General features: G+C 60.4%; 1 protein-coding gene across 1 annotated transcript; it reads left to right on the top strand.

The window, feature by feature from the left end:
* The first annotated feature begins 261 nt into the window (after positions 1 to 261).
* PDCD1 (programmed cell death 1) lies at positions 262 to 8,834 on the top strand. Its single transcript, XM_061206606.1, has 4 exons — positions 262 to 337; positions 6,733 to 7,092; positions 7,468 to 7,611; positions 8,512 to 8,834. Exons 1-4 carry the CDS (start codon positions 262 to 264, stop codon positions 8,832 to 8,834), a joined length of 903 nt encoding a protein of 300 aa, XP_061062589.1.
* Positions 8,835 to 17,794: the final 8,960 nt, after the last annotated feature.

The following is a 17,794-nucleotide window of genomic DNA, read 5'->3' as shown; positions in this document are numbered from 1 at the left end:
CAGTGGGAGAAAGGGGGCCAAACCCACCTCCCCCTCCCCCTGCCTCTGTCTCTCTGTTTCTCTCTCCCTTTCTCTCATCTCTATCTCTGCGCAGAGCATTTCTCTCCCTCCCACCAACTCCCTGCCCAAGTGGAGGAGGAGGAAGAGGGGGCAGGGGCTTGGGGCGTGGCCCTCCGACCTGACCCGGGACACTTTCCTTTCCTCCTGCACTTCTGCAAGCAGTAGAAGAGACAGCATGCCGGGCGGGCTGGCGCTCCGGGCATGGGGACCCCGCGGGCACTGTGGCCACTCGTCTGGGCCGTGCTGCAGCTGGGCTGGCGGCCAGGATGGCTCCTAGGTATGTGGGTCGGGGCTGGGTGGCGAGGGGTCAGGCTGGGCAAAGACCTCCAGTTCTCAGTCTCTGGCGGGCGGGAGGGGGGGGTTGGGAACCAGGCCCCTGAGGCCCAGCACGGCCCCTGGCAGGGCGCTGTGTGGCTTTGGACAGGTGAAGGGCCCTCTCTGGGCTCCGGCTCCTCACCCACTCCCCTCACCTGGTGGTGAGTCCCTTCCCTGCTCATGAGCAGGCAGGAGTATCCCAGCTCTTCCTGGGAGTCCCGAGGGACAGGCAAGCTCATGCGCCTCTCTGTAGGATGAAAGGGCTGGGCCGCCAGAGCCCCAAACCTCGGCCCCGCTTGTGTTTTCCTGGGGGGAAGGGACTGACTGGTTCCATGAGGGCACATCATCCTGGAGATGTTTCTCCAATTATGTCAAAAGTGTAACAGTTCCAGTAAAGACCCACCCCATCGTGGGCCTGGGATGAGCCCCACCTGGGCCTCTGGACGAGATGCCCTGGAGCACAGCGCCCGGGCACATCCGGGAGCGTCCACAGCAGGTTCTGGAGAGGGGCCCTGGCCCCAAGGCCCTCAGTACGGGCTGACCCCTAGGCAGGCCCTGCAGGCCCGTGGCCAAAGCGGTGGTCAGGGAGAGGCCCCTCCTGGCTGCCCTGCCCTCAGCCACTGCGCCCGGTGCTGCCCTGATGGGAAGGGGTCCCCAGCCAGACCCAGGGCCTGTCCTCTAGACCTCGCTGGGCTCAGGGGTCAAGGGCCCTAGAAGGGCCAAGCCGAGGTGGGGCTGCCCTGACCCCCACTGGCTGCCAGTCCGGGATTCTGTGCCCAGAGGCCCTCAGCTGTCTCTGCCCAGCCGGGCCTGCTCAGCACCTGCTCAGCGCCCAGGTCGCCCTGCTTTTTCCCCTCACCTGGCCTCGCTCTCAGGATGGACGGAGGAAACTCACAGCTGCAGTCAGTGGTCCAAGAGCCTGTGGCCAAAAGGTGCCCCGTGGGGAGGCTTGGGGAGCCCAGGCATGGCGTGGGGGTGGAGACGGGGTGCGTGTCATCCCGGGAGGAGGAACCAAGGCCCGGGGGTTGGGGGGCGCTGTGACTTACCCTCGGCCGCCCAGTCCCCACCAGGGCCCCTTCCCAAAGCAGGGGAAGATCAAAACGTGAAAGGGGCCGGCCTTGAGTTCCAACTGAAGCCGACCCTGGTGAGCTTTGTGCCCTCAGGCAGGTCCCTTAACCTCTCTGAACTGCGGTTTTCCCACCTGCAGTTTGGTGATAATAATGCCTGCTTTATAGCGTCATGAGAATTCGATCTTATAAGAACTGTCTGGCCCAGCCTATGACACATTTTTTTAAGTCAGATATGTGTTATTTTTTTCAACTTACAGACTTGAAAAATATTTGAAAGATACAGAAAAGTTACATAAACACAGCAGTGAACACCCTCACCCAGAGTCTCCGATTGGTAACCCTGGCACACTGGCTTTCTGTGTTAGTTGGCTGGGGCTTTGGTAACAAATGCCCCACACCGGGCGGGCGGCTGGAACCACAGAAGCTTATGGGCCGGCAGTTCTGGAGGCTGGAAGTCGGACCTCGGTGTCGCGGGGTCCCTTCCTCCTGAGGCTGCGAGCGAGAGGTGGTTCCAGGCCCCTCCCAGCTGCGGGCGGTGGTGGCGATGCTTGGTGTCCCTCGGCCTGTGGACACGTCACCCCAGCTCTGCTCCGTGTCACACGGCGTCCTCCCGTGTGCAGGGCTGTCCACGTGTCCCCTTTTCCCCAGTAAGGACACGGTCGTGTCGGGTTAGGGGCCACCAACCCCACACCTCATCTCAACGGATCACATCAGCAAAGACCCTGTTTCCAATAAGGTCACATTGCGGGGTGCTGCTGAACGCGGGGATTTGGGGGCCGGTGCAGCCCACAGCCCTCTCCATCCGTGCACCGCTGGTCACCTAAGCGTTAGTCACAGACTCTCCTAACGCCCGGGACGGTGGCTGATGCAGTCCCATAGATCAGATGCCCTGGCGTCCCGAGCCTGCCCTCTGGCTGGACTCTTTCCCTGATGGAGCCGAGTCCAGAACCTCGGCTTCATCTGGATGCCACTGTCCTCAGCTTCCTCTGACCTACAGCAGGCATTTTTGTTTGTTTGTTTGTTTGTTTTTAATCAAACCTCAATTTTATTTTAGATATGGAAATCCTTAGAATTAGGATTTTTTGAGGTGTAATCGGCATAGCATTATATTAGTTTCAGGTATACAGTGTATTTGTATTTGTATATATTCCAAAATGATCACCACGATAAGCCCAGCTAATAGCATCACCATATACAGTTACCAGATTTTTTTCTTGTGAAAAGAACTGTCAAGATCCACTTTCCTAGCTACTTTCAAATACACAACACAGAATTATTAACTTTAGTCACCATGCCGCACATCACACCACAAGGACTTACTTATTTTATACCTGGAAGTTTGTACCTTTTGACCACCTTCACCCATTTCCCCAGCCCCTACCTCTGGAAACTGCCGATTTGTTTTCTATATCCATGAGCTCAGTTTTTGTCTTGTTTTGTTTTTTGGGTTTTTTTTTAGATTCCACATATAAGTGAAATCATACGGTATTTGTCTTTCTCTGCCTGACTTACTTCACTAAGTATAATATTCCCTAGGTCCATCCAAGCTGTCTCAAGTGGCAAGATTTCATTCTCTTTTATGGCTGAGTAGTATTCCATTGTATATACACCACATCTTCTTGATCCATTCCTCTGTCGATGGGCACTGAGGTTGCTTCCATATCTCGGCAATTGTAAATAGTGCTGCAGTGAACATTGGGGTGTATATATCTTTTAAATTCGTGTTTTCATTTTTTTCAGATAAATACTAAGAAGTGAAATTGCTGGATCACATGGTAGTTCTATGTTTAGTTTTTAAGGAACCTCCATACTGTTCCAACAGCGGCTGTGCCAGTTTCCATTCCTTTTTCTCCACATCCTCTTCACCACTTGTTATCTCTAGACTTCTTGACGATGCCATTCTGATGGGTGTGGGGTGATACCTCATTGTGGTTTTTACTTGCATTTCCCTGATGATTAGTGACGTTGAGCATCTATCTTTTCATGTGTCTGTTGGCCGTCAGCATGTCTTCTTTGGAAAAATGTCTCTTTGGGTCCTCTGCCCACTTTTTAATCAGATTCTTTTTTTGCTATTAAGTTGTAAGAGTTTTTTATATACTTTGGATATCAACCCCTTATCAGATACATGATTTGCAAGTATTTTCTCCCATTCACTATGCTGCCTTTTCATGGTGTCCTTTTTTGATGGTGTCCTTTGCTGTGCAGAAGCTTTTTAGCTTGATGTAGCCCCACCTGTCTATTTCTGCTTTTGTTGCCGGTGCTGGCATTCCTGAAGGAGCCAGGCCAGGTGTGCAAGCACCTGCCACCTGGGTGTGTCTGTTGTTTGTTTGTGGGAGGTCATCGACATGATGGTCCTTCTTGGGGCTCCCATCGGAGACCCCACGACAGGGTCGCTCCCTCTGGGTCCACTGCAAAGTAGGGGGAGAAGGTGCTCTTTTCCCTTCGGGATGAATCAGAGACCCGAGGTAGGGACCCAGCAGTGCGCTGGGCAATGCTTTCAGCACCCACTGATGGGTGTTGCCTAAATCAGGTGTTAGATGGTAGTTGTGAAATGTGGTCTCTGAGGCCACCCTGAGCCCGTGCCAGGCCTCCCTCCATGGGAGCCCCGGGCTGGTGCCACCTCGACGCTCACACTCCGTCCCACACCCAGGCACCCCCCCAGGGTCTCTCCCTCCCGACCCTGCTGGGGCTCAGCGGCTCTCTCCTCAACCCACTCCTCAAACAGAAAAACAGGCCTGGAGACCCCTCACTGACATTCCATTATTACATAAATAGACAACATTTAAATTTTCAATTACTCAAACAACATAAGAAAAGATTCATAGACATTCATACTGCAGGGATAAAGCGAGTGAGACCCCAGGACTGGGAGGAAGCTCTGTTATCAGCCTCCCAGGCCAAGGCTGATGTAAAGGGATGCGTGTATCACAGGAGCCCCGGCCCCGTCTGGCTCTCCCGCCTGTTCCCAGCGCCGTCTCACCCCTGAGGCCCCTGGCCCCACACTCCCTCTGCTGTGCTTCCCCGTGATGTTTCTGGGCTCTCATTCCAGGGAACGCGTCTTTCTCCATCTGGGGGGCCTCTGAGCGCCCCGTGAGGGTCCCCCCTGTAGCCCTGCACGCTGGCCGGGCCGCCGGGAGCCCCTGACAGCCAGGCACCCTGTGCCTTTGGGGAGGCGGGTGCTCGCTGGTCAGTGTTGGCTCCCGAGCGGCCACGGGTGATGGGCTGTCCCCTCCCACACTACCCCGTGGACACTACCCTTGACCTGTGTCCCAGGCCGGCCCCCCAGCAGCTGCATCCAGCCCCTGCCTCTGCCCACACTGTGAGGATCCAGGGGGGGGGTGGGACAGGCATCCAGGTAGGGCTGTGCTGGGGGAGGGGTCTGAGGGGCAGCAGGGAGGCCATGGGGCCCAGAGGGAGCAGGGCCTGGAGAGCCCCTGGGAGGGACCTGGAGTTCCCAGGGCCTGAGCGGGACGGGGAGGCCATGTAGAGAACCAGGCCAGGGACCCAGGCAGCCCAGGGTCCCAGCTGCTCAGGTCCAGATTCTGTGAGAGTCCCCACAAAGAGCAAGCAAGTAGACAAGAGACTCAAATGGCCACCAGTTCAGGCTGGCGGATGGGGGTGATGGTGAGGGCCTGCACTGAAGACGAGCAGGGCCCCCGTCCACGCAGGGCTCGTCAGCGAAGGTCCCCGCAGGCGCTCATGGGGGCCCTGCTGGAGGGGCCTGTGCAGGAAGGGGGGCTCCCCAGGGGGCTCACTCGAGGCCTTGGCAGGTGGGAAAGGGGCGGTGGCGTGGACACAGGATGGGTGGGAGCACAGTCTGGGGGGCACCACCCAGAACAGGGGCTCCTGGGGTACCTGTGAGGCGTCCTGGGTTTCCGGACCCAGACGCAGGCTCGCTGCGGGTGGGAGCCCGGGGGTGGGGGGCGCCCAAGGGCCTTGTGCAGAGCAGGGCTCTCGGATCCAGTGCACCATCGCCACCGCGCGACTTTGACCAAATCTGTGTCCAGCTTGTACCGAAGCGGCGGCAGGGCGGTGGCAGGGGAGCAGATGCGGGCCCCGCGGGGCCGTGGGCCTGGCTGAGAGGTGAGGCCCGGCCGCCCTCAGGCCTCCTCGGCCTTCCCGCTGCCCCCGCCCCTCTTTGCCAGTGGGACGGGCCCTCCACAGAGATGCGAGGACAACCGCCCACCCTGCACAGAGCTGCCCCTCCACAGGGGCCGGGGGATCACCCCGCCTGGAGGAGCGGGCAGGGGGCTGAGGGGAGCTGGCCGCAGACCCGGAGCTGGGTCTGGGGGGGAGCAGCCTCAGGCCTGCCGCTGTGTGCACATCAGGGGCCACTGCGCAAGCTCCCAGCATGAGCCGTCCGCAGGGGCTAAAGCACCGAGTGTGGGTTTGGCCACGTGTGGGTCCCACCCGGGGCCCCTCCCTGCGACACGGGTCATCACGTCAGCCTGGAGTCCATGTGGGGTGCGGCTGGGCATCTCCTGGGAGGGGCTGCCCCTCCCCCAACCCCCCAGCCAGCGAGTTGGGTGTGAGGGTGTGCACACCCATGCGTGCGCGTGCCAGCGTGAGCTGCGTGTGTGTGTCGGCAAGGTGGGCCCCTGCACGTGGCGGGGCGTCCCCAGGTGGGGCCTGGCAGGCGACGGCTGGCCTTGTTTGGGGGCCTGCAGGCAGAGCCCAGGCTCGTCCACACGAGGGGCGATGGCCCCGCTGGCCTCTGAGCACCAGTCCCCAGTCGTGGCAGAAGACACGGAGGGCCTCCTGCTGCCCAGTCAGCAGTGCCCACGGGGGGAGCGGAGGGGGGCCTCCCAGCTCCGAGCTGGTCCTGAGATGGAGCCTGCCGGGGCTGGGTTCTCCGTGGGACGCCCCCACCAGCCCAGCCCGGCCTCCCAGTTACCCTCCCCCTCCCCCAGCACAGAGCAGGCAGGACCAGTATGCCGGGTCTGGGAGCGTGGGGGTCAGGCCTGCGGGGACTGGCAACTGGGACTCAAGGAGGGAGGGGGTGAAGGCCCTTAAACCACCACGCGGGGGAGAAACGAGGGCCTGGAGGTCAGAGCCAGATCGCAGCCCTGGCGCCAGGTCTCAGTAGAGTCAAAGGACAAAGTCCCACCACGGAGTGGCCCGTGAGAGGTGAGCACCCCGTCCCTGGGGGCGTGCAAGGCTCCGTGGCAGAAGCACTGCACAACCTTCCCATCAGACGGGCCTTGGGAAAGTGGGAGGGGAGGGTCTGGTGGGCTGTCCCCATACCCCTTCCGCACGCCCGCCCACTGCTCCTCCCTCCACCCCTCAGATGCCCCCAGCAGGCCCTGGAGCCCCCTCACCTTCTCCCCGGCCCGGCTCACTGTGCCCGAGGGGGCGAACGCCACCTTCACCTGCAGCTTCTCCAGCAAGCCCGAGCGCTTCGTCCTCAACTGGTACCGCATGAGCCCCAGCAACCAGACGGACAAGCTGGCCGCCTTCCCCGAGGACCGCAGCCAGCCTGGCCGGGACCGGCGCTTCCACGTCACGCCGCTGCCCGGCGGGCGACGCTTCCACATGAGCATCATGGCCGCCCAGCGCAATGACAGCGGCGTCTACTTCTGCGGGGCCATCTACCTGCCCCCCAAGACGCAGATCAACGAGAGCCGGCCTGCGGAGCTCACGGTGACAGGTGCGGGCGTCGGAGACCCGAGCGCGGGGGTGGGCCCCCCCCAGGGCTGGGGTGAGCAGGGCAGGGTCTGCGCAGCCAGCAGGAGCAGCCTCAGCCATGGGGCATAGTGGGCAGGGGTTGCCAGGCTCCGTTCCAGGGCTCTGTCCCACACCCAGGACCACGGCGACCCATGGCGCTGGCTCTCCATGACTGGAAGCACCCCCAGACCCACTTGTCCTTGAGGCGCCCGGTGGCGGGCGCCTCTCAGGATGAGCTCGTGCTCGGAAGCTCTGCCGGGGTGCAGGCCTGGGCGAGGCTGGTCAGTGCAGGTCTAGGCCTGGCAGAGGGCAGGGCCCTGGGTCCCCGGCTCTGACTCCTGTCCTGTTGCCCCTGCAGAGGGAGTCCTGGAGCTGCCCACAGAGCGCCCCAGCCCCCCACCCAGGCCCGAAGGCCGCTTGCAGCGCCTGGTCACCGGCGTCACAGGCGCCCTGCTGGGCGTTCTGCTGCTGCTGCTGCTGACCTGGGTCCTGGCGGCCGTCTTCCTCTGGGCCACTCGAGGTAACGCCCCGCCGCTCCCCACAGGCGCAGCCCCCAGTCTCCCTCCCTTCACCCCTCCCCTACTCCTACCCCCTCCGTGTCCCTCCACATGGAGGAGCCCGACTGGGCTTCCCAGGGTCTGGGGTCCCCTCACAACTCCAGCAGTGCCCCTCCCCTGCGCCTGCTCTCAGGAGGGGTCTGAGGGAGGGGAGTGGGGAGGGCAGCCCCCCCCCAAGGCTGAGTCACCCCAGACTGCACCTCAGGTGACGGCCACAGCCACTGCAGGCCTGGAGCCCCCGGCTCCAACCCACCGCCTGGAGACCGCTGAGGACACCCCACCCCCTGAGCGGGGTAGGGGTGCAGCCCAGCTGACAGCAAAGCCCCTGTGGGAGGTCGTCTCTCCAGGGAATCGCTCTTCCCGCCCTCAAATATTTTTGAGAACGTGCGGGGATCACTGATGATGCGCCCGCTGTGTGCGCTGCGACAGCCGAGCGGGCGCTGGGCGCTGGGCTGGGCCGCACGTGAGACCTGGAAGCCAGGCGGGCCTCTGGGGCCCAGACAACCCAGGTCCCAACCGGACCCTCAGGAGGCGAGCGGGGCGGGCGGCGAGCCTGGTGCCCTTCCCAGGGACCCCTGAGACCCCACGGCACGACAGCAGGGCCTCGGGGCTCCCTGACTCGTGTGCTTCTCTGCAGAGGGCTGCGCGCGCAGGAGCGAAGACCAGCCTCCGGTGAGAGTCCTTCCCTTGGCGGTGCCGTCGCCGCGGCCGCACCTCCCTGGGGGGCGGGGCGACTGCCGGGGGGCGGGGCGACTGCCCGGGGTGGGCGGCCTCAGAGCAGCCACGCCCCTCGCCCGCCACCGCTGCGTGTCCGAGGTTGGGTGGCCAGCCCTGCCCTGCTGTGCGCGCGCGTGCGAGTGTGGGGGTGTGTGTGTGCGCGCGCACGTGTCAGCCCCTCGGAGACCGACGAGCCGTCCCTCCCTCTCTCCCCAAGGAGGAGGGCTCCCCCGCCGGGCCTGCGTGCACCGTGGACTACGGAGAGCTGGACTTCCAGTGGCGAGAGGAGACCCCGGAGCCCCCGGCCCCCTGTGTCCCTGAGCAGACCGAGTACGCCACCATCGTCTTCCCGGGCAGGCCGGGCTCCCCAGGCCGCAGGGCTTCCGCAGACAGCCCGCAGGGGCCCCGGCCTCTGAGGACTGAGGACGGACACTGCTCCTGGCCCCTCTGACCGGCTTCCTCGGCTGGCCCGAGTCCTTCAGACCCTCCGCCAAGAGCCGGGGTGGACAGCTTCCCTGGAAGAGCACAGAGTGGTAGGGCCGCCCAGGAGGTGAGCCTGTCCAAGGGTGACCACGCCCACCCCTGCCAGCACCTGCCAGCCCTGCCCGGCTCTATGGGCAGGGGAAGGAGCCTCACCCCGGACTCCAGACCCAGTCTCAGGCTGAGCTGGCCAGAGCCTCCCTCCTACACACGCCAGCTGCCTCCCAGGAGGGCCTGGTGCCTGGACATAGGGGCCCGCGGGTCCTGGTTGGAGACTCCGCCTTGGAGCAGGCCTGGTAGGTCCAGCACGGATCCCTCGAGGGGCACACGGGGAAATGCACAAGGTCAGGGCTCCCCTGGGGCCTCGTGCTCCCCCAGGCCTGGAAGAGAGCTCCTGGCGGTGGGGGGCCCCTCCACCCTCACGTGTGCCCAGGCCCGTCATGCAGCCCAGGAAACAGGCCATGAAGGGAGCTGGCGGAGCTGGAGTCACCCCGCCGAGGCCATCCTGGGGGCCCTGGTGTCCCCCGTGTATCCCCACTTCTCCTTGGCGCCCATTCACGGTGCTACTTAAAGGGGCCTCCGCCGGGCTCCCTCCAGGGCACTGGGGCAGGTGAGGGGCACCCTCGGCAGGGACCCCTCCGACGGAGCCGCCACTCCCCATGGCCTGCACACACAGCGTGGCCGGGGCAGCTGGGTGTGGGGGACTCGGAGGCACATGTCCCATCTAGGGGTCCACGCACACTTCCTTGCTCTGTTACACTGTAATTAAAGAGTGATGAAAGCTCTAAGAAAGGCGCCGAGTTTTCCTGCTCACTCGTTGGACACCGGCCTGAGGAAGGAGGATGCACCAGCCCGCCCGGCCTGGCCCTCCAAGGCCCCTCTTCTCCGTCCCCACCACACTCACGCCCACAGCCTGAAATCCCTCTGACTTCAGGGGGCCACCGGGCACCGCCCCCCCAGAAGCCCTTTCCAGGCTCCACACCCCCGGGTCCCGTAGCCCCCTGCCCCCGAACCTGGCACAGGATGTCCCCAACTGAGCAGCTGTGCCTGAATGTCCTGCCCCAGCCCCACGTGTCCCCACACCAGGCCGGCGGGGGGATGGAGCGGGTAGGCGAGCGAGTGGGCTGCCGCATGCTATGAGTGAGCAGGTGCCAGGCTGCTGGGGGGCTGGCATCTGTGGGGAAACCCAGTCCCTTCCCCTCTGCAAACTGGATGATGGTTCAGTCCCCCAGGGAGGGGATGCACTGCCACCACACAGGTCATCGGCTCTTGTCCCTGACTACCGTGACAGACACCCCCAACCTTGCCCCCCACAGCGAGCCTCGCCCAAACCCGCAGGTGCCAGGAGCACAGCAGCCCCCCCCCCCCCAGCTCCTCAGCCCTTGAGCCCACACCCTGTGCCTGCCATCCTGGAGACTGTCCCAGGCAGAGGGAGAGTCACCGGGTCTGGGACACTGGAGGGAACACTGCTGGTGAATCTTGCAGACGACGTGGGCTTTTGTGCCTGGAAAACCCAGGAGGTTCTGTGGGGAAACTGCTCCGGCAACAGGAAAATCTAGTCCAGGAGCAGCTGTAAAATTAACATCCAGAAATAAATGGCTTCCGTACATCAAACGGTGACCACTTAGAAGAAAAAGTGATAGCGAATATTCCGCCTATAACAGTAACAGAAAAGATTGCGTGTCCAAGGCGTAGATTTAGTGAGAAAAGCACGAACCCGCAGGAGGAAAGCGGAGCACGGGTGTGGCCTGATGTTCTGGGGAGGATGCCTCGAGCCATCGACACGTCAGTTCTTCCTAATTCTACAAATGTAATATGATCCCAGTAAAAACCCACATTTCTGCAACCGTAAAGTTCATCTGGAAAAATAAACAGTCAAGTAACAGCCAAGAAAACCAAGAAAGGAAAGTGAAAGAAGAGCAGCTTTATCAGATCTAATACTGATGATCATTAAAACAGTGGCGTTAGCACATGAAAAGGCAGGAATAGAGCCAATGAGTGGGGAACCATAGACTTTTTCTAGGTGGTGCTGGGACAGCACAGCTATTTGGAAAGTAGAGTATAGTAAGGTAGACACGTCCCTCCTACCCTGTGCGTGCATCGATCCCAACCCTATGAGACACAGGAGAAAAACCTACCAGAACTTCACAGGGAGGGCAGGGATGCCGGCTCACCCTAGGTGCCATGGAAGAGAAGATGGGGAAATTCAACTGTGTAAACTGGTGAAAACCCTGTAGCACAGCAGAAACAGCAGCACGAGTGGACTGGGGAAAGTATTTGCAATGTCGCGCAGAAGGCCGATGCTCCAACTAGAGAAAGGCCTAAAATCGGGGAGACAGCAAGGTCAAAGTTGCAATGGAAAAGCGAGCCAGAGAAATGACGGACTGTTCACGCACATGCCTCCCACATGTTATATGTACACATATGCACACATATCCCTTAAACAGGGAAAGGATGCTTATTTTCACTCAAAATAAGGAAACTGCAGATCACATCCACACCTATTCACCGGCCATCTCGGAAAGCTTGACCACACCCTGGGCGAGGATGCTGGGAAGCGGCTGCTTAGCAGTTAGCGGAGCATTTGCCCTTCACTCCTGAGCCCCACCTGTGCAACACCTCCCGGGGGAACTGGGAGAAACCGGAAGCACGCGGGGTTCACTGTGCTGGACCTGATGGCCGAAGGCAGGGAGGCCCCGGGGCGGCAGGAGCAGGGGCCCCGCCTGGACTCTGGGTGAACTGGCTCCCGGGCGGCCGCCAGCCCTCAGGTGTGTGCAGGAGGGATGGACACACTCGGCCCCGGAGCACGGAACCAGGCTGGGGTCCGGTCAAAAGACAAGGGGCAATCTGAGCATCAAAACTGCCAAAATTAACATGAAAAATCTAATTGATTCACACACTCTGAGCAAGTTTAAAAGACCGCGAGCTCATATTGATACTGGAAAAAAATTTTTTAAGATGAAAGAGCAGGGAGGGAAGGAAGTGGCCTCGGGTGTGCTGGCAGTGCCGGCCGCCCGCCCTGGCAGCCGCGCTCAGATAAGAAGTGAGACCGAGAGCGACACTCAGCACTTTGCATCCGCCTTCCCGTAAGGCGGCCCCTGCCACCTGCCGCCTGCCGCCACTCACTTTTTCCGTTCCCCTGCTCTGCCCCAGCCGCGTGTGTCACCGGCCTGGCGGGGCGTCGCGCCCACCTCCCGCCCACACCCGCTCCAGCGGGTCAGTCCCTGCATCAACGTCTGTGCATCTCACGGAGCCACAGCGTCCGGGAGGGGGGAGAGGGGGAGGGCGGGTCTCAGGGCTCCCTGCTCCCAGCCTGAGACCCCGGCAGCCCACCAGGTTCCAGGTGCTACCTAGCCAAGCCCCACCCTGGCAGCCCCTCTGCCCAGCAGGACACCCCCTCGGGCCACCTGTGCCCTCCCTGTCCCCCGCTGCTGTGCTGGGAAGTGGGGGTGGCCGGACACCTCACCATAGAAGTCCGAGGTCCCACAAGGCCTGCGGGATGGGCGGGCGCTGTGGCCAAGGCCTCCTGGCAGCAGAGGGGCTCAGGTCTCAAAGGGAACCCAGCCTTGGGAACAGGGAAGCGGGGCTGCCGTGCGGCGCCTGGGCTCTCAGCCCTTGTGGGTTGGTGGTCTGATGTGCACGGATGCCCCTATGGTCTGAGTGAGGTTCCTGAGTGTTTGGAGACTTCAGAATGTGGGGATCCCCCTGAGAGTGACCAAGGCGGTGCGGGGGACCCTTCCCGGGGGTCCTGTACCTCGACCCGGTCGGGCTGCCCCATCCGCTGGGGGGAGCCTGTGTTCCTGGCTCCCGAGCCCACTGACTTGGGTGGGCAGGGGTGGGGGGGGGTCCCCACAGCCCTCGCCTCCTGCGGTTTGGGGTGCCCTGCGCTCGCCGCAGGTCAGGGCCGCCTCTGAGAGCCACTTTAGGGGAAAGATGTGTCACCGCCCCACAGCCCTGCATCTCAGGCCCCGTTATCTGAGCATCACAAGGTGCTCGGCTGCTGGGCCCTCGGGCGGGAAGAGGCTCTGGGCCAAGGCACCCACACGTCCAGGCAGATGGCGCCCAGCCTCACATCCGCCCCGAGGGGCGCCGGCCCCCGGGTGGCCTGCCCAGTGGGCACCGAGCCACATCCAACACCCCCCAGCTGCTTTGACTTCTCCTAGCCACGGGTCCCAGTGGGGGTCGTAGCTCCTCTAGATTCAGCTCCTGTTGGTCCTTTGGGCAAAATGGGGCTGGCCCAAGGGCATGGCCTGAGGGCATGGCCTGGGTGGGGGGCGGGGCCTCAGGCACACGTGCACCAGCATCCCACCGACCCACGGCGGCAAAATCCATGATAGTTTTTTGTTTTTATGTTTTTATCTCAGTCTGAATTCCGAAAATATACTATCAAATTCTATTATTCAGCCATTTAAAACATTAACTAATTAATTTTAAAAATTCTGTCCATCCACATTCATAGCAGCATCATTCACAGTAGCCACAAGATGGAAGCAACCCGCGTCCATCAACTGATGAAGGATAAACAGAATGTGGTCCGTCCATATGACAGAATATTATTCAGCCTCAAAAAGGAAGGAAATTCTGAGTCATGCTACACTGCGAATGAACCTTGAGGACATGATGCTCAGTGAAATAAGCCAGACACAAGGGGATGGACACCTATGATTCCCTTATATGAGGTACTTAGGTAGTCAAATCATAAAGACAGAAAGTAGAATGGAGGGTGCCAACAGCTGGGGACGAGGGGTTGGGAAGTTAGTGTTCAGTGGCGACAGTGTCAGTTTAGGAAGATGAAAATGGGGCTGGGGTAGAGAATGGTCATTGCCACAGCTGTGGCAAGTCAGAGGCTGGAGAGCCGGGCGAGCCGGTGCTGCAGCTGGAATCTGAGCTGTCAAGGGCAGAATCCCCTCTTCCTCGGGGAAGCTCACTCTTTTCTCATAAGGCCTTCAACTGGTTGGAGGAGGCCCCCACGTTATAAAGGGTAACTGTGCTTTACTCAAAGTCTGCGGATTTAAATGTTAATCTCATCTAAAAATAGCTCTGTGGGCAGCCTCCCTCCTTCCCACCTTCCAAACACTCTTCAGAGATGGCACAGGGTTTGCAGACTAAAGAAGACTACGGCCCCGCCCCACCCCACGTTCATCACGGTTTTATTCTCGGTGCCGCTCTGAGCGCACAGAACCTCTCCCTTCTTCCCTGTTACAGACACTGCCCGGGAAGGACCCCGGCCTCCCCTGGCACGGTGGTGGGGAGTTCCCACGGCGGGAACCTGCAGAGCCCTGCGTTCTGTCAAGGAGGAGGAGGAGGTGAGCAGGCTCGGCGGGAAGGCTCAGACCCCGCTGTGGCCGCAACGCTCACGCTCCCCTCCCCTGCGGGTCCACGCCAGCAGTGCAAGCACAAGCTCACGGTCACCTGGGAAGGGCAGGCCGGGCCACCGTGCACCCATCAGATTGGAAAAAGGAAAAAGGCAAACAGCGTGCAAGAAAACAGCCTTCTCACTTGTATGGATAGCTTGTGAATTACTACTCCTTTTAAGAAAATAGTCTGCTGTTAGCTATTAGAATAAAAAACTACAGAGATTTTTGCTCAGTCACCCCACAGTTGAGAATCCATCCTCCAGAAATCAGTCTTGGTTTGTAAAGACAGATGTTAAAGATGTGCACTGTAGCTTTGTTTGCAGTGCAATAATAATAATAATAATAATAATAGAAGCCATCTGAATGTCCCCAACAAGGAAATGTTGGCTGGCCCACGTACATCGATGCTCTAGAACACATCGTGCAGTTACTAAGAAAGCACGAGCTAGGATGCGAGTCTTAAAAGGCGTCTGTGTTGTTGTCTGGACTCCGCAGGAAATGGACCCCAGGATGGAGGTTTGCAGCTGGGGGCATTGGGGTGAGGGAAGTGGCTGTGGGCCACACCAGACCACAGCGACGAGCCGCATCCACAGGGCACGCGGCCCGGCCAAGCACTGCTGCACTCGGGCAGTCAGCTGCAGGACCACAGTCATGCGACTATTTCACCCTGGTGCAAAGGGAAACACGTCCATGTATGTTCCCATTTATTTCCTCTTGTATGAACCTTGGGAGGGGAGCGGGCTGCTGTCACCTTTAGGGGCAGAATGGGGAGGGCCGAGACTCTGGGTTGACTAATTAAAACAAGCACTTGTGGCCACTGAAATTGTTTTAATGACACACAGCGGAAAACATTCAAAAGACTCAATGTGGGAGCCACCAAATGGACTGCAAGCTGGTCTCTACCCCGAACTGTGGGATCAGCACAGGCCGCTGAGCCTCAACTTCCCCATCTGGAAAATGGACACAATACCCGCTTCACAGGGGCTTTGATTTATTAAAGGGAATGGAGTGCACAAAGCAAGTGACACACAGGAGACCTTCTGTAAGTGTTTTATCCTTTCCCTTCTGCGCACACACAGAAACGGAGCACAGTACTGAAGCAGAGAGAGGGACGGAGGAGAGAGACAGCGTGGAGGAGGGAGGGAGGGAGGGAGACCCAGAGAGACAGAGACAGAGAGACAGAGACAGACAGAGACAGAGACAGGTGGGGGAGGGAGGGAGGGAAAGCCAGAGAGAGAGAGACAGACAGACAGAAAAACAGAGACAGAGACAGAGAGACATGGGGGGAGGGAGGGAGGGAGGGAAAGCTAGAGAGACAGAGAGAGACAGACAGAGAGACATAAAGACAGAGACAGACAGAGAGACAGAGACAGAGAAGGAGGGAGGCGATGACTGCAGCCAATCAGTCACAGCAAAGACAGAATTAGTGAGTTGGAAGAAAAGTCAAGAGTGAAGCACAGAGACAGAAAATGATGAAAAACACACAGAAGAGAGTAAGAAGCATCCAGTGAGAAGGGTAGCATTCAGGAACTCGGGTCCCAGAAACTCTGGAGTGGGATTAGGCAGCCAGTGTCGCCTGTTGGCGTCTCCCACGGCCACTGGAACAAACTTGCTTACAGCAGCACAAACTCATCCCCCTTCAGCTCTGAAATGGGTCTCACTGGGCTAAAGTCACAGTGTCCACAGGGCAGGTTCCTTTTGGAGGCCCCGGGGGAGAATCCGCTCACTGCCTTTTCCAGATTCCAGGGGTCACTGCATCCCTTGGCTCCAGGCCCCTCGCCCATCTTCAAGCCCAGCATCGTAACACCTGCTCTCCCCTCTGACCCTCTGTCCCCCTTCTAAGTGCCAGCCCACCCAGATAACCCAGGACAGTCCCCCATCACAAGACCCTTCACTTAATCACGGCTGCGAGGTCCCTTTCTCACGAAGATCACACACTCACAGGTTCCGGGGGTTAGGACGCTGACACCTTTGAGAGCCTGTATTCTGTCTACCAGACATCACGTCTGTTTCACATTTCCTTGGAGGTCCTGCCGGTCCAGTAAAACAAGGAAAGGAAACAAAAGGAACAGCATTGGAGAGGATACAATGCAACGGGCAGTCTGCACTAGAACCCCCAGCAAGGCCCGACCCGGCCTGGGGACAGCACCACAGGCGCATGACGGAGCCTGGGGAAATGCCCAGGGGCTGGGCCATCAAGTTGGAACCGAGGAAGGAAGGAAGAGGCTGGGAGAGCACAGGGCCATCCCAGAGGGCCTGGGGGGTCAGATCAGCCTGGGGGGCAGTGGGAGGAGGGGGCAGAGGAGCAGCTCCTGTGGGGTCAGGCTGGGCCTCCTGTGTGGCCCCGGAGGCTGGACAGCTGGGCACTGCTCGAGGTACAGTCACCCAGGACCAGGGAAGCCAGGGCCACAGGCCCCAGCAAGGTTGACCCCTGCAGGCCAGCAGCTGGATCCAGGCCCAGAGAGCGGGGAGGGCCATCCCTAGCTCAGCTGCCCCCTACAGCAGCAAGCACCAGGGGCCCTGAGCCCTCGGGGACCAGCCAGAGCAGGTGCAGGTGGCGACAGGCCTCGGGGGTGGGTGAGGACCGTTTTAGGAGGGGGCCCGAGCTGCCCTGAGCCCAGGGACTCTCCCCACAGCCTCCCTCCCTGCCTGGGGGTGGGTCACACCTGGGGAAGCCCTAACCCAGAGCCCTCAGCCGCAGCCTAGACCACAAGGAGCCAGGATGGGGCCCCCCGAGGAAGCCACAGCTCTGGGATGGACCCAGTCACCGAAGGCCAGCTCTGCTCACTTGGGAGACCTCACTCCACGGCTGGCCTGCGTGGGGTGCTCGATGGAGGGGACTCACCGGCCCGCTGGAAGCCCGGTGGCGGAGGAGCCTGCCGAGGATGCAGGTGCAGGAGTGGGAGGCTGGCCGCCTGCCTGCTGTGCCAGCCAGGACTCGAGCCGCTGTCACAGCCCCCACACAGGGGCAGCCGGGACCTGCCCTGGCTGGCGCTCTCCCTCCCCCAGGTAGGACAGCAGCGCTTTCCCGAAGTTCCACAAACAGGGCAGCCTGAGTAACAGGTGTTTGTCCCCTCCCGGTTCTGGAGCCAGAAGCCCCACATCAAGGAGTCCCAGGGCCGCGCTTCCTCCCCAGGATCCAGGGAGGGTCCTCCTGCCTCTTACCTTCCGGGGGCTCCAGGTCCCCGTGGGCCTGTGGGCACGCCCCTCCAGTCCCGGGCTCCATCTTCACATGACTTCTCCCTGACGGCCCTTTTCTCTTATGAGGACACTCACTCCTGCCTGACTTAGAAGCCAGCCTAACGCAGGATGGTCTCCTCTCAATCCTAACCTTAATTACATCTGCAAAGACCCTACTTCCAAACAGGTCACAATCTGAGGTTCCAGGTGGAATTTAGGGGACACTAATCACCCAGTCTGGAAGTGAGTACAGGACACTGCCGTACACACCTGTGACCTCTGGGCCTCTGGAAAGCCCCACCTGCCTGTCTTTGCTGGTTTCTGTGGCTTAAACCTGAAAACAGAAAAGCAGACTCAAGCCACTGCCCAAAAGCCCCAGGTAGAAGGGCTGTCC

The sequence above is a fragment of the Eubalaena glacialis genome, chromosome 1, assembly GCF_028564815.1.
Source record: "Eubalaena glacialis isolate mEubGla1 chromosome 1, mEubGla1.1.hap2.+ XY, whole genome shotgun sequence".
In the NCBI taxonomy this organism is placed as follows: Eukaryota; Metazoa; Chordata; class Mammalia; order Artiodactyla; family Balaenidae; genus Eubalaena; species Eubalaena glacialis.
This window is presented reverse-complemented; position numbering and strand designations above follow the sequence as displayed.

What these genes read in the sequence shown, in the direction of transcription:
- PDCD1 (XM_061206606.1), top strand. Translation starts at nt 262, where the DNA reads ATGGGGACCCCGCGGGCACTGTGGCCACTCGTCTGGGCCGTGCTGCAG. An exon ending in TGCGGAGCTCACGGTGACAG is followed by an intron (nt 7,093 to 7,467) that starts GTGCGGGCGTCG and finishes TTGCCCCTGCAG; the next exon opens with AGGGAGTCCTGGAGCTGCCC. An exon ending in CTGGGTCCTGGCGGCCGTCT is followed by an intron (nt 7,612 to 8,511) that starts TCCTCTGGGCCA and finishes GCCCTGCTGTGC; the next exon opens with GCGCGCGTGCGAGTGTGGGG.